Source organism: Chrysochloris asiatica, unplaced genomic scaffold, assembly GCF_000296735.1.
Source record: "Chrysochloris asiatica unplaced genomic scaffold, ChrAsi1.0 scaffold00213, whole genome shotgun sequence".
Classification (NCBI taxonomy): Eukaryota; Metazoa; Chordata; class Mammalia; order Afrosoricida; family Chrysochloridae; genus Chrysochloris; species Chrysochloris asiatica.
Genome location: NW_006408731.1, coordinates 1,239,159 through 1,255,704, shown reverse-complemented (window position 1 = coordinate 1,255,704; position 16,546 = coordinate 1,239,159). Strand labels below are relative to the sequence as shown.

The 16,546-nt window shown below is 42.3% G+C and overlaps 1 protein-coding gene and 2 non-coding genes across 3 annotated transcripts in view; 1 reads left to right on the top strand and 2 right to left on the bottom strand.

Moving 5' to 3' along the window:
* The window catches only part of TRIM27 (tripartite motif containing 27), a 27,679-nt gene extending 22,998 nt beyond the window's left edge, over positions 1-4,681 (bottom strand). Inside the window, exons 1-2 of the mRNA XM_006872766.1 lie at positions 3,926-4,681; positions 2,515-2,610 (exon numbers count right to left, since the gene is read on the bottom strand). Coding sequence (XP_006872828.1) covers positions 2,515-2,610; positions 3,926-4,345 — 516 coding nt within the window. The 5' untranslated portion in view covers positions 4,346-4,681. The remainder of the gene's footprint in view (positions 1-2,514; positions 2,611-3,925) is intronic.
* Positions 4,682-8,531: 3,850 nt separating this feature from the next.
* On the top strand, positions 8,532-8,637 carry TRNAL-CAA. Its single transcript has 2 exons — positions 8,532-8,569; positions 8,592-8,637. It is a non-coding gene; the product is annotated as a tRNA-Leu (tRNA).
* Positions 8,638-9,050: 413 nt separating this feature from the next.
* On the bottom strand, positions 9,051-9,122 carry TRNAQ-CUG. The gene has a single exon. It is a non-coding gene; the product is annotated as a tRNA-Gln (tRNA).
* Between the last annotated feature and the right edge of the window lie 7,424 nt (positions 9,123-16,546).

Sequence of the window (16,546 nt, the reverse complement as noted above, 5' to 3'; positions counted from 1 at the left end):
GGTGATGCCTGAAATGGAGCCAGAGATGATGACGTGAAGCGATGGAGCAGCTGGAGACTTTAGATCCAGAGAGGGAGAGCAACTGTGTGCTGAAGACCTGGGGGGCATGGGGGAACGATTGCATGGAGGGGATTGTAACCATGTAGAATGAATGTAAAACTAATGTTCTTCCATGTAAACTATCACATAATTCACAATAAAATATTTAAGGAAAAAACAAAAACAAAAAGTTTTGCACTAAACCACCAGTCAGCAAACTTGGCTCCATGGGAGATAAGTAAAAGTTTTATTAGGACAAAGCCACACTCAATCATTTATATATTGTCTATGTCTATTTTTGTGCTTAACAACAGAAATGAGTAATTGTGACAAAGTCCTTTGGCCTGCAAAGCTCAGAATATTTACTCTCTAGCATGCTACAGAATGTTTATCAACTTCAAACTTCCCCTAATTCACCATCCCTCTAAACCAGGTGGGGAACCTTTTTTTCTCCTGACAAAATTTATATCATTCATGAGCCGTACAAAATTACCAACTTAAAAATTAGCCTGCTATATTTGGTCAAACATTTAATTAACTCATTCCTATTATAATGGCAGGAGTTCTAGTGTGGCACTGTGGGTTAATGCACTGGACTGCAAAGTCAGTTTGGACCACAGTGTCGGCTGTTCAAACTCACCAGCCGCTCCTTGGAAACCCTATACACTATGAGTTGGAACCTACTCGACAGCACCTGACAACAATAACAATATGATGGCTGGAACTGCAGTTGCCTTGGCAGGACCAGACCAAACAACTTGGTGAGCCTTATGTGGCATGATGGCCAAACATTCCCCACCCCTGCTCTAAACACTTCTCTTAAGCATTCACTGTACAGCTTAGTAATGCACACATCTTTGCTTATAAATTCTCTTCATAAGCTCTGATCAGTTAGATAAGTCTTCCAAAGAAAAACAACTCATGTAATTTTAGAAAAATAAAACTAAAGGTGGAAGAGACATTAAACTCACCACTGCCACTGGGTTGATTCCAACTCATAGAGACCCTGTTTTTTGAGGCCATAAATCTTTACATGAGTGGACAGTCTCGCTTTTCTCCCTTGGAGCAGCTAGTGGGTTCAAACTGCTGACCTTGCAGTTAGCAATCCAATGTATAACCCACCACACCAGGTTTCTAGATGGGACATTATAGATCACAAATCCACTGTTTTTCTATAAGATATTATTGGTACCCTGGTAGTGACAATTCTGCCTAGCATAGGACTTGTTCCTCACATCACAGGACATTTACCATCAGCATTCCTTCCCCACCCAGTCATTGTTGACAATCCACATACCCTTGGATTGGAGCAAAGGGCAGCACTGGTCTTGGTTGAGAATCACAAGTCTAGGTACAACCTACCCATTTCACAGATGAGAAAATTGAGGCCCAGAGAAGTTTCCTCTCCATCTATACAACTCATTAGTGTCAGAGCCAGGAAGTATGTCCAGGTGCTCTGATTCCCAGGGAAGGGCTGTCTCTCTCCTTTGACAATCCTCCCACAGCAGGTACTGTTGTGTGCGTAATCATTTGAGTCCATCCAGGCTCACTGAGAAGATTCTCCATCCATCAGACCTATTTTCAAGGGGAGCCAACGTCTCAGTGGATTGTGTGGGCAGAGCAAGTGTTGGGATAAGAGGGCACCATGGGAAAGAACTGCCTGTCTAAAAGCTTTACTTACTCTGCCCTGGCAGGAAGTGGTTAACAAACATTCTTCATAAGACAGGACTAGACATTACTAGTCAAGGAGTTGCTTTTCAGATGCAATTGTCTCTACTGGAAAGAGATTTGTACTGTTTTAATTATTAATTATGTAATAGTAAAAACATAGGGGATGGATATTCCAGGGGGGGCTTCAAAAAGTTCATGGAAAAATTCCATGGTCTTTCCATTCCACTTCCACCAACTCTCGAAGCCACTTATTTGTAAAAGTATATATTGTGAAAGTTTTTTTCTTTTTCAAAACAAACCCCTCAAATATCCCTATCACGAATTAGCACCTCAGCTACTAGGTAAGGCCTTAGGAAAGTGGGGGGAAGGGAGCAAAATGAAAAGGTCAGAGTTGAGAAGTTGCCAAGGATGGAAACACCCCAGCAAGAAACAGCAGTGGGGCTTACTTAAAGTCACTATCAGTTCATGTTCACAGAATGATATGAAGGAGGTTAAGTATGTACAAGAATTGAATCTCTTTCAGTTTTGTTATGGATCAACACCAATCTTTCTTCACAAAACTAGCAAATTATACCTTCTTTGAAGGTTGGAATCTCTAGGGATCTTCCCCTCATCTCCTCTATCCTTTTCCTAAAATGTGGGTACAGGTTTGGTTACCCGTTAGGTGTCCAGATGAGATCCCAATTACACCTAATAGTTATGAGGGCATGGCTGGACAAAGGTAACAAATTAACATCAGCCCACAGAAAAGAGAGCAACTGACTGGCAGAAGCAATATTGTCCATGAACTGCAATAACCCTTACCAAGAGTTCAGCTCGTGCCTGTTCCCCCTGTGCTCGCCGTCTCTTCTTTAAGTCTTTCACTCTTTTTAAGTGATCCAGCTGGTTCTGGATTTGCTCCTGAGGAAACCAAGAGAGTTGCTAGTTCAAGACAAGGCAGACTTTACCCTGTATATCACACATGGAATCCACACACCTGATGCCAAGTCAGCTTATCTTCATGCCACATTGTCGTAAGAAGAAAGGACCAAAGTGCAAGAGGCCACCAACACTCCCCTTTGGCAGTTTGTGTGTATCTGTTGTTGTTGTTAAGTGCCGTGGAGTCGGTTCCGACTCATAGTGACCCTGTATAGGGTTTCCGAGGCTGTAAATCTTCACAGGAACAGAAAGCCTCATCTTTCTCCTGTGCAACAGCTGGTAGTTTCGAACTGCTGACCTTGCAGCTCGCAGCCCGATTCGTAACCACTACACTACCAGACTTATTTGCCCCTGGAAGGATACTGCATGTATTTATTGGAAAGGCAACTAGGCTAGCAGACTTAAAAAGCCAAATGTGGCTCTTCCAGAGAGGCATACTGCGAAAACGACTCTGATTTTCCTCATGAGGTGAACACCACCTTCCCCAACTTCTTGATGAATGTGAGTGAAATAAGTCAAATCATCCTACATGCTACATGTATTAATGAATGTACTCACATTTCAACATTTAAATGATATAATTGTATATGCTTGCAGTATTCTAGTATACAAATACCACAGCATCATGCATTCCTTTACAACTTTTATATTCAATACTTTGTTTCCATAATGTTTCCTTGTGTCAATCTGTTGATTCAACAGCTCACAAAGGGCTCTACACATAATTCATTCAATCTTCATAATAATGTGTCATCCCTTCTAAATCTCAGAGGTTGAATGACTTGCTCAAGCAGTAGAGCTCAGTGATTTTCCCATGAGCTTCTCGAACAGGACAGAATACATAGAAGTGCCGGTGAAATGCATATAGGCTTGAAGTGTGTACAACCAGTTAACCTCGAGTGTGTTTTGTCTGAGATCAAGGTCTGTAGGAGTACTAGTGTCTTCTAAGGAGCTCCATGTGTATGTGGGTTTTCCAATGTCAATATCAGTAACGGGGGAGAAGGATGTTGATGGGCAGCCTTGATGCACTATGTGTTGGTGAGCGTGCAAACATGGGCACAACATAGAAAGAGGAGTGGGGGTGGGGAGACGTCTGGCTTCCTCACCAGCTACAGGTTTTTCTCCCAAATCTGAGTACCGAGGCTCTGGAGCGGGCAGAGAGGAAATGACGGCTGTGAACTACACGTCCGGCTCAGCCATTTTCTAGGCGGAAAAAAGGGAAGCCCCTTTGGCTCTCTCCTCCCTTTGTCCGACTCCGGCTCCCGGGCCCTCCCCGCTCTGCCCGCCCGACGCTCACCTTGAAGCCCTCCACCGCCTCCTCGAGCGGCAGCACACTGTGGCCGCGGTGCTCGCGAGAGCGGTCGCACACCACACAGATGGGCATCTGGTCCTCCTCGCAGTACAGCTTCAGGGGCTCGCGGTGTTTCTCGCACACGCCCATCTCGCCGCCGGGCCCCGACGGCCGCTCGGTGCGCAGCTGCTTCACCAGCTGGGTCACGTTGGCCAGGTGCCGGTTGGGCCGCATGTGTCGCTGCGGAAAGGTCTCCCGGCACTGCGGGCACGACACATTGGTCTCGGCCGCACCCCAGCAGCGGGCAAGGCACGCGCAACAGATGTTGTGGCCGCAGTCGAGCATCATGGGCTCGGCGAAGTACTGCAGGCACACGGGGCAGGTGGTCTCCTGCTGCAGGCACTCGGCCACGCTCCCGGAGGCCATGGCGCGCGCCCGCGGGGGAACACGGGCATGGGCCCCTTGGCCGAGCCCCACTAGACTGCGCTCCCTCCCGGTCGCTGCTTCAGGAGGCGCGGGGAAGCTAACGGGGCGGCGCCTTCCGGGCCCAGATCCCAGTCGCGCCCGCGCGCTGGAGCCTTCGAGTGGCCAGGCCGTTCTCTGCGCCCAGGAGAACGAGCGCCGGGATACTGCGGCCCCACCGACCCCGGCGGCTAGGCAAAGGGACAGGAAAGTGGGTGCAACCGTCCGGGATCGCGGGGCCAGGAGCGCCAAGCGCGCAGGACAACGTGGCCGCGTCCTAGCGGATCTCCGAGGCCGCGTAGACCCCACCCCGGTGCAAGCGGAAGAGGCGGCTCGGGGGGCGGGGCTAGGTCCGGGCCTCCCACGCGCTATCCGATTTTGTAGCCTCGGGGCCTGAACTGCAACGACCGAGAGTACTGGGCGGTCACCTGTGTTTGGGCGGAATGCACAGTAACAGGACTCTTGGGGGTCTGTGACAGAGGCTGATGGGATCTGCCGGATGCGGTGGGGACAAGGTTACCCCGACTGAAATGCTCGGGCCCACCTTCGAGCTTATGCGGCCCCCATCCCCGGGCCTGGACCCCTAGTCTTTGTTGGGTGCCTTCTTTTGTGCCCAGTTTCTGAGCTCCAGAAAGAGAAAGTGTTGAATCTGGGAAACATAGATATCTGGCCTACCCCATGGGGCTAGAGGGGTGGTGATAACCAACTGAACCTCACCCAGTTTGTAAGACAGATACTCTTTTATTAAACAGACCATTTATAGACACTTGTATTTTTTTTTAAAAGGGTTTAATTATCAGCCTGTAACATCTCTGGAGGGTAGAAATGGATGGAATTGGACAAGTCCAGTTCTGCTGCTTTCCATCTGTGCCCAAACAGATAGCTTTACTTTTCTCTACTCAGTTTCTCTTCCGATGAAATAGAACGCTAGTTGCACCCTAGTGAGGAAGGAGACTTTATTATACCTTTTATTTTTTTAACTATAAAAATGTATATCTATTAAAATAGCAGTAAAATACCTATGGCATGTTGTCATTGTTGTTGGTTGCCATGGAGTCAATTTCAACTTATGGTTCAAACTAGAGCGGCTGCAAAGGCTTATATAAGTTGTATTGAAAAGGGCTTTTTAAAAACTGTTTGTTTCTTCCCAACATACATTTAGGGAGAGGGAGCATCCTGCAGTGACTCAGGCTCTTGGAGTTCCACAGTGCCCATTTTCTTTTCATCATCCAGTACTTAAACAACTCTTTTGGTGTTCCCTTATCCCTGCTTTAGTATTTGCTAGTTTTTTTGGGATATTTTCGCAATATCATCCTTGTTCCACAGCAAGAGTGGCCTCTGCTTCCCACTCTTCACTTCAAAAGGTTACATTCTGATCCTCATCCCTTATGGGGCATGAAGTTCTCTAACTGGACTTACCATCCTCTAGCCCATATTCCTTTCCAAACCACACTCTGAGTATATAAGTATACTGTCCTAGTCCCAAATAACCTTGGCCCACTTCAAGAAGACATCTGGAAGACTTTGTGTTCTTTTGGGACATGAGAAATTTGATGTAATTTAAGTGTTATCATTTGTGCATGTATGTGTGTGCTGAAGATAAGGCTAGAGAGGGAGGTTGGTGCTAGACAAGTTAAGGGCTTTGTCACTCACGGGTTTGAACTTGATGGAAGGAAACAAGGAACTAGCAGAAGTTTTCCCACAGGTTAGAATTGTTTTATATGAAATTAACTGAAAGCAGTGCAGGATAAACTAGAATGAGGAGAAACCGTGGCAGGGAGATGGCGCTTCGTGCCTGTCAACTAGGGTTAAAAAAATGGATACATTGACTATATCTTTCTTCAAATACTTAGATTTTTCCCAAAGCTTGAATTCTAGCCAAAAATAATGAGCATTAAATGATCACAAGTCAATGGCAGTGGGGTTTTTGGGAAAGGAGGAAAGGGGAACGGGGAGAAACAGTAAAAGCTATTTGTCTCCAACCCAGATATGGATGTACCCCTCAAACTCTCTCAACTCAGTGTTTTCTTCTATACACCACACACCTCTCCCCCTGGGGCCTCTTAAGGTCCAGCTCAAGGTCCAATCTCTGCTGTCCTAAAAGAGATAAAGTTGGATATGGGAGTGGCCACAGTGGCCATTTTAAAGGTGTATCTGGCATTTTTAATATCAAGAAGGAAATGCGCTAGTAAAAAATTACTGTTGTTGTGTACCATATGTGTCAATTCTGATTCAACAACCCTATAGGACAGAGTCTTGGTGTAGCACTGTAGGATAAAACACTGGACTGCAAGGTTGGATTGAACTGCAAAGCCAGTGGTTCAAACCCATTAGCTGCTCCTCAGAAACTCCATACAGGGTTGCTATGAGTTGAAACTGACTTAATGGCACTTAACAACAGGTAGGACAGAACAGAACTGTCCCCATAGATTCCCAAGGCTAGAATCTTTATGAAGCTGATTGTCACATTGTTAACCCATGAAGTGGTTAGTGGGTTAGACCTGCAGACCTTTCGAGCTCTTAACCACTGCACCACCTTGGTAGAGACTTTAGAGCAACTCAGTATCATCAAACAAAACAAGGTCAGGGGCAGACTTCAGCTGAAGCTGAAGAAAATTAAAGCAACTACAAGAGAGTCAAAATATGACCTTGAGTATATCCCACCTAAATTCAGAGACCACTTCAAGAACAGATTCGATGAATTAAACACTAATAACTGGAGACCAGAAAAGTTGGAGGATGACATCAAGAATGTCATAAATGAAGTAAGAAAACGTTCATTAAAAAGACAGGGAATAAAAGAAGAAAGCCAAAGTAGATGTCAGAAGAGACTCTGAAACTTGCTCTTGAGCGTGTTGTTGTCAAGTGCTGTTGAGTTGATTCAGACTCATGGCGATCCTGTATAGGGTTTCTGAAGAGCAGCTGGTATGTTTGAACAATCTAGTGCTTACCTACAGCACCACACCAGGAACTTAGCAAAGAGAAGCTAAAGCAAATGGAAGAAATGATGTAGTAAAAGAGTTAAACAGAAAATTTCAAAGGGCAGCTCGAGGAGACAAGCATTATAACGAAAAGTGCAAAAACATGGTGTCAGGAAACCAAAATGGAAAAACATATTCAGCATTTCTCAAGCTGAAAGAACTGAAGAAAAAAAACTCAAACCTCGACTTGAAATATTGATGGATTCTATGGGCAAAATATTAAACCATGTTGGAAGCATCAAAATAAGATTGAAGGAATACACACACAGAGTCGCTGTACCCAAAACAACTGGTTGATGATCAATCATTTCAAGAGGTAGCGTACCATCAAGAACCAATGGTATTGAAGGAAGTCCACGCAGCATCGAAGGCATTAGTGAAAAATAAAGCTTCAGAAATTGAAATGTTTGAACAAACTGATGCAGCACTGGAGGTGCTCACTCATCTATGACAAGAAATTTGAAAGAGAGCTACCTGGCCAGCCAATCGTCAGAGATCCATATCTGTGCTCATTCCAACTCCTGCCTGAAGGGAGCAAAAGGAGCAAAAAGTATGATTGCAGAGTTCTGGGGGTCTGGCAGGAGAAGGGAACTAGGAATTCTCTGCTCTGTGTCAGCATTCCTTCAGGGCTTTCAGGTTTTCACCCCCAAGTTTCTCCCACTCTTTCAAGGCTAACTCCTGCAAATCACTTCAACAGCCAGTATTGTTGCCCCAGACGCCACAAGCCTCACTCACCTTGCCCCTTCTCTCTCTGTTCTACACTAGCTCGCCTGCTTTTTCCCCAGGTCTACACTGGCTTGCTCATTTCGTCTCTAGGGCTCCCGCTGATTCAGCTGGTTTGTCAGGCAGGGTTTTTTGGGGTTTTGTTGTTGTTGTTGCGTCCTTCCAAGTCACAGATAGCGGTAGCTCATTCTCGTGCAATCTAGAATCGGTGCAGGTTGATCGGCTCCGCGCACTGATGTGGCCAGAGACGATTAGGAAAGTGCAGAGCCACTAATTGTAGCTCGGATCGCAGGAAAACCTCAAAGATCCTGAGAAAGAAAGTTTTGTTTATTAGATTTATCTTCCCATTTCTAGGATGAACTCTAACCCGAAGAACTGAGACTGGTAAGGATTGCACATTCACCAGAATTGAATATTACGATCATTTAGACCAGCTACTTTCATGTGTCAGGATGGCCGAGTGGTCTAAGGCGCCAGACTCAAGTTGTACTTCCTCAGAGTGGGGATTCTGGTCTCCGAATGGAGGCGTGGGTTCGAATCCCACTTCTGACACAAGGATTTCTTTTCTTCATTTCAACCACTTTCAGTTTTTGTTTTTCTTCCCCGACCCTAAGTAAAATGACGCACTATCAGTGAAAGCTGTTTTTTTCCTTTCCCATTTTGGTTTGCTACTTAAACATGAGTCACATTTTGCTTCTGTATTCTGGCTAGTTCATTAAAACAGCATTTCCTGAACGCGCACAAACTCGGGGCATCCTACGGAAAAATCGGTCTGATGGGAACAGGAAGACATCTCAAAGAGTCGGGGATTACACTAGAATCTTGAGCCCATGGGCCCTCGGAAGTGTCCTTCCACACCACGGGAGTCCATCAAAACTCAAGAGTATACGCTGAATCTAAGAAAACGTACTTAATACAAGTTATGGCTAAAAAAATAAAAATTCGAGGGGGAAAAAAAAAAAGACAGGTTCCACCGAGATTTGAACTCGGATCGCTGGATTCAGAGTCCAGAGTGCTAACCATTACACCATGGAACCCCCATTGCTACCGGCTCGACACACTATCCATCTGAGGTTTTCGTTTCTTTGTTTTTCCTTAAATGAAAAGCGATGTTGTATAGACTAATACAAGTAAAGAACAACGTAACTTACGCCACTTCACATAAAAACTCCCCGTTGTTCCGACTTTTACAGGGACAATTTTTTCACTAAATAATTATGGTAACAGTGATGACGAGGATAATAATATCTGAAGGAGGAAAATCTCTGCACTCCTCTTCCACCTGGCGCTGGAAAAGCCAAAGATAGCCAGCGGGTGTAGGAGCCTCGTTCACTGTTTCCGCGACCCCTTTGTCTCAATTTTTCATCCTTTTGCAGACCGTAGGGGAAGGGAAGGGTCCTTCCGGTTTTAGTTTTCGACAACGCAAGGGCAAACTGGATTTTAGTCTCACCGTTTGAAAGGGAGAAAAGAAAACCTTAACATCTCCCTTTTACAGCTTCACTCTTTCATTCTATGATCCGTACAGAACACTCTAGAGCAACCTCTGAATGTCTTTCTGCTCTCCCGCTCCGCTATGATGATGGACTTGAATTTTTAAAATCTGTCCTCACATTCCAAAATGCCTGAAGCGCAGGCACAAAGGCCTGTTCCTTTTTAACATCCCGAGATCTGGTACGTAGTCCGAGCTCAATAATGCTTGTTGCATGAACCATAGATGAAAGAGTGAGTGAATGCTTTGTGCGAGATCCCAGAGCTAGACTTTTGGGAGGTTTTTTGTTGTTACTTTTGTGCCTTCACTCTATAGGCCTAATCTGGCAAATCAAAAGAGGGTAATTATTCCATATTCACACATACACACACCCCGCTTTCCAGGCCCAGCTTCCAACTAGACATCTCAGTGTTCAGATGGCTCCAGGGGTAGGTGTCTTGGAATGTGGGGATCCAATACAGGAAGGCCTAGTGCTGGACATAATAATTATTTTTCAAATATTAACTGCATTAAAATAACATGATTATCCAGTAAATGTAAAAACAATATATAACAAAGGAACCATATATGTAGAACGACTTGAAGATATGCTTAGGTGTAAATTACTATTTCAGTCAATATAGCCGTGGGTGGTTATGCCATCAGCATGTCAGCAGAAAGATGAGACTTCCTACTTTAAGTAAACATTTACAATCTCCGAAGCCCTACTTGGCATACAACAACAAATATTAATTATTGGCTATCTATGCTTAGTGTCCCTAGTAGTCCTCCCTAGGCAGAATTGCTAAGGAACCTTGAAATGATTTTCTAGTATTGATCCTTTGTTCTATATCCATTTAAGCAAAGTGCCTGTCACAAAATAGGTACTAAATAAATAGTTATTAAACTGAAAGTTGTTTACCCATGTTTTACAAACTATGCAAAGGCATTGTTTATACATCACACATCCACTGTGTAGATTACAATAAGAATCGGAATTCATGAACACTTAATTGTGCTCATGAGGGACTATTGTATAGACCAAGAGGCAGTCATTCAAGCAGAACAAGGGAATACTGTATGGTGTAAAATCAAGAATGGTGTGCATTAGGTAGTATGCTTTCACCATATGTGTTCCATCTGTATGTTGAGTAAATAATGCAATAAACTATACTATATAAAGAAGAATGTGGCATTAAGATTGGAGGAAGACTCATTAACATCCTTCATTATATAAAGAACACAACCTTGCTTGCTGAAAGTTAAGCAGACTTGAGCACTTACTGATGAAGATCCTAGATCAATATTAATCACACTTCACCATAAAGAAAACAAAAATCCTCACAACTAAGCCAATAAGCAGCATTATGATAGCAGACAAAATACTAAATTTCATTTTACTTGGATCTATCATCCACACCCATGGAAGAAGCAGTCAGGAAATCAAGTATATTTCATTGGGCAAACCTACTGCAAAAGATCTCTTTAAGGTGTTAAGAAACAAAGATGTCACTTTGAGGAACAAGGTGGACTTAACCCAAGCCATGACATTTCCAATCACCTCACATGTATGTGAAAACTAGACAATGAATAAAAATGATCAAAGAAGAATTAGTGTATTTGCAGCATGGTGCTGGTGAAGACTAGTGAATGGATTGCCTGGAGAATGAACAAATCTGTCCTGGAAGAAGTACAGGTAGGCATAATGCTTTTTAGGATCAAGGATGATGAGACTTCATCTCATATATTTTGGACCAACCCCTGGAGAAGGACATCATGTTTAGTAAAATAGAGCTTCAGCAAAAAAAGAGGAAGACCCCTGATGAGATGGATTGACATAGTGGCTTTAATAATGTCTCAAACATAACAATGATTGTAAGCATGACAAAGGATTGGGCAGTGTTTCATCCTATTGCACATGGAGTTGCTATGAGTTGGAACCAACTTAACTTTGCCTAACAAAAACAATAGTATAAATAAACTTAAAAAAGCCAGACCCATTGCCACTGAGTGGATTCCATCTCATAGGTGGCACAAATAGTTTGCACATAACTATTAACTGAAAGATTGATGATTCAAACCCATCCAGAAGGATGGCAGAAGTTGTGATCTACTTTGTAAAGATTATAGCAAAGACTCCCCTGTGGATAGAGGGAAGGGAAAATGATTCACTAGGTAGAAGGTAGATACATGTTAACTTCGGTGATGGGGAAGGCAATATAGAACAAGAGGGAAGATGGCAGAGGTAAGATGAAGGTAGTGGAAGATACAGGGAGGAGTGCACGAGTTAAAGTGAGTAGAAGTAAATACTGTGAACTGATGATACCTGGAAGGGATTGCAATTATTATAGCGACACTAAGTGTATGAGTTATTGAATGTGGGAATGATAATCTATTCAGTAAACTTTCACTCAGTTCACACACACACACATACAAAAGTTAAAATAACAAAACAAAACAAAAATAAATAAATAAATGGTTATTGAATTGAGGAATGGGTAGGAAACCCAGAAATTAAAAACTTCTGGTCAGGTGACTTTAAAGTGCTCTATAAAGTGTCTACCTTCACCCTTCTCTCCCCACTGGCCCCTACACCACACAAATTATCCGGTCTATTTTCACCAGACTGCTGGTCTTGTTAAAAGATCATAATCTATCTCAGATCCAGCACAGAAAGTATTATTTTCATGCCAGGAGCCACGAGCCACACCTTTTCTTTTTAAAGAAAATGAAATGTCCCTGGTCCAGATACCAGAATCTCAAAACCCCACAACTCCAGGCAGATGTTAAACTGCTTTCTGAGGACTGGCAAGGGAAAAGGATTTAGGTAAAAAAATTTTCTCTCAGCTTTAGTACATTTGTCCCCCAAGGTGTGGTGCTGTGGGCTAAAGCAATGGACTGTTTGAACTACGAAGTCAGAAATTCAAACACACCAGTCGCTCCTTGGAGACCCTAGACAGGGTCCCTATGAGTCGGAACCGACTGGGCGGCATTTAACAACAACATCCTCAAGGAACAAATAATGAATAAAGACCTGAGGAATAGGGCAAATGTCTGATTTCTTCTTGTATGACTTGTTGATTTCTTCTTGCATCTGGAGTCTAAGAAGGTTGCGTCATTTCCTTGAAATTACTTATTCTTGGTTGGTTCATGAATACTGCAAGGCAAATGTAAGCATGTGAAGATTATTGCTGAGGGAAATGACTGTGGGAAGAGATGGGGCACACAATACGCAATCAGTTTGTTCTCTGATAATCTGAGCAAAAATGATTTGTAGCAGAAATGAGTGCAGGAAGAACAAGTCAGTGCAGCATAATTAGCAGTTCAAAACCAAGCTCAGTTGGAGCGTCCCATGAAAGGGAACTTCAAAAACATGTTGTTGTTGTTAAGTGCCATCAAGTGAATTCCAACCCATAGCGATCCAGTATAGGGTTTCCAAGGAGCAGCTGGTGAGCTTGAACCACGTGGCCCTACCTAAAACTGAAGATCCCAGGATCTTCTTGGCTCTTTATCTCTGTACACTTTCCTTACCCATTTCACAAATTTAAAAGATATTATTTCATGAATTTTTTCATCGAAACCTACCACAAATATTTATTTAGTTTTCATGATGTAAGGAAACAGGAGAAATATGGTTTTCTATCTGAAAAAGCTTATGGTTTCTGGGGAAAAGTAGATAATTATATGGGAATTTCCATAGGGTAGGGGATAATAGTGTTTTAAAATAGTGGTGGATTGAGTAATAACAGAGCACACTCAATACATACCAACTAGAGAAAGGGAGGGGAACCACCACTTGTCAGACAATTTGTCGTGCTTGCATGTTGTGATGTTAAAAGCTATGCCACCACTACTTTAAATACTGAAAGGAAATCATGTTTGGTAAAGTGGAGGGTCTGAGAAAAAGAGGAAACCCCCCAATGAAATGGCATAGTGGTCGCAGTGATGGGCTCAGGCATAGCAATGATTGTGAAGTTGGCCCAGGACCAGGCAGTGTTTTGTTCTGTTGTGTGTAGGGTCAGTATGGGTTGGTACCAACTTAACGGCATCTAATGACAACAAAACAAGTAGGTTTCAGCTGAGCTTCCAGACCAAAACAGACTAGGAAGAAAAACAAAACAAAACAAAAAACAGACTAGGAAGAGAAGGCAGCCTACTTTTGAATGCTCAGCCACTGAAAACCTTACGAATAGCAACAGACCATTGTCAGATATAGTGCCAGAAAATGAAAACATTATGAATAATAGTAGAACATTGTCATATATAGTGCTGGAAGATGAGCCTCTCAGATTGGAAGACGCTCAAATACTACTAGGGAAGAGTTGCCTCTTCAAAGTAGAATTGACCATAATGACATGAAAGGAGCAAAGCATTTAGGGCCTTCATTTGCTGATGTGGCACAATTCAAAATGAGAAGAAACAGCTGTATCTATTCATTAATAATCAGAGCATGGATTATACAAAGAATGAATCTAGGAAAATATAAAGTTGTCAAAAATGAAATGGAATGCATAAAGACTGATAATCTAGGCATTAGTGAGACTGATATTGACTGTTTTCAATCTGACAATCATATGATTTACTTTGTGTTGATGTTGTTCAGTGCCATCGAGTTGGTTCCAACCCATAGTGACCCTGTATAAGGTTTCTGAGGAGCAACTGGTGAGCTTGAACCACCAATCTTGCAATTCAAACCAACTTTGTAGTCCAGTGCATTAACCAACAGCACCACACCAGGACACCAGGTTTATTGACCTTGCATATGAGCAATTGATGGTCTGCTACACAGTCTGCCCCTGGCCTTGCTTTGATGGATGATATTCAATTTTTCTGTTGCCTCTTCCCACAGATGTTGTCAATTTGATTTTTGTGTATTTCATTTGATGGGATCATATGTATAGTTGCCTTTTATGGTTTTTTAAAAGGTATTCGCAATGAATAAATCATTGGTCTTGCAATATTGTGTCATGCAATCTCCAGCATCATTTCTATCACTATAGCCATATTTTTTCAACTACTGATCCTTTCTCTTGGTTTCCAACTTTCACATTCCAATCACCAGTAAATATCAATGCATCTTGATTACATATTTCATCAATTTGAGACAGAAGAAATCAGTAGAATTCTTCAATTTCATCCACCGGCTCTAATGGTTGATGCATAAATTTGAATAGTAGTGGTATTAACTGGTCTTTTTTGAAGGCTTATTATCATATCACAGACAGCATTGCATTTCAAGACAGGTCTTGAAATGCTCATTTTTATAATGGAAATGATGCCATTACTCTTGTATTTGTCATTATAATAACATCATCACAATTATAATAATTGCATTAGAGTTATAATAATTTCATCACAGTGATAATAATGGCATGATTATAATAATGACACTATAATTATAATTATAATGACAAATACAAGAGCTTGAACCACCAAACCTGTAGCTCAAACTGCTTTGCAGTCTGACACATTAACCCACAGTACCACACTAGGACTCCAACCTTAAGTATATTCCACCTGAACTTAGAGACGATTTCAAGAACAGATTTGATGCATTAGACACTAGGGATAGAAGACCAGAATAATTGTGGTAGGACATCAAGAAAATCATACATGAAGAAAGCAATTATTAAAAAGACAGGAAAGAAAAGATCAAAATGGATGCCAGAAGAGACTGAAACTTGCTGTTCAGCATATAGATACCAAAGTGAATGGAAGAAAAGAGGAAATAAAAGAGCTGAAAAAAACATTTCAAAGGTCAGCTTGAAAAGACAAAGTAAAGTGCTACAATTAAATGCTCAAAGACCTGGAGTTAGAAAGCCAAAAAAGAAGAACATGTTCAGCATTTCTCAAGCTGAAAGAACTGAAGAAAAAAATTCAAGCCCCGACTTGCAATATTGAATGACTCTATGTGCAAAATATCGAGTAATGCAGAAGATATCAAATTAAGATGGAAGCAAAACAGAGACACTGTACCAAAAAGAAACGGTTGATGTTCAACCATTTCAAGAGGTAGCGTATGATCAAGAACTGATGGTACTGAAGAAAGAAAAGCAAGCTGTACTGAAGGCATTGGTGAAGAACAAGGCTCCAGGAGGTGACAGAATATAGATTGGAATCTTTCAACAAACTGATGCAGCACTGGAGACACTCACTCATCTAGGCCAAGAAATTTGGAAGACTGCTATCTGTCCAACAGATTGAAAGAAATCCATATTTGTGCTCATTCCAAAGAGAGGTGACCCAATAGAATGTGGAAATTATTGAACAATCTCATTAATATCACATGCAAGTAAAATTTTGCTGAATATAAATTAAAAAAAAACGTTGCAACAGTACATTGGTAGGTAACTGCCAGAAAGTCAAGCTGGATTCAGAAGAGGACATGAAACTAGGGGTATCATTACTGATATCCAATGGATCTTGGTTAAAAGCAGAGAATACCAGAAAGATGTTTATTTGTGCTTTATTGACTATGCAAAGTCTTTTAACTGTGTGGATCATGACAAACTATGGATAACATTGTGAAGACTGGGTTATCTAGAACACTTAATTGTGCTCAGGAGGAACCTGTACATAGACCAAGAGGCAGTCGTTGGAACAGAACAAGGGGATACTGAATGAATTAGGATCAGGAAAGGTGTGTGCTAGGGTTGTATCCTTTCACCATATATTTATTCAACTGTATGCTGAACAAATAATCTCAGAAAGTGGTTTATATGAAGAAGAATATGCTTCAGGATTGGAGGAAGACTCATTAACAACCTGAGTTATGCAGATGATACAACCTTGCTTGCTTGAAGCAAAGATAATTTAAAATACTTCCTGAGGAAGATGAACGACCACAGCTTTCTGTATGGATTGCACCTTGTTGTTGTTGTCAGGTGCCATCGAGTCGGAACCGACTCATAGCAACCCCATGCACAGCAGAACGAAACAATGTCCGATCCTGGGCCAACCTTATTACCGCTGCCACACTTGACATCATCAATG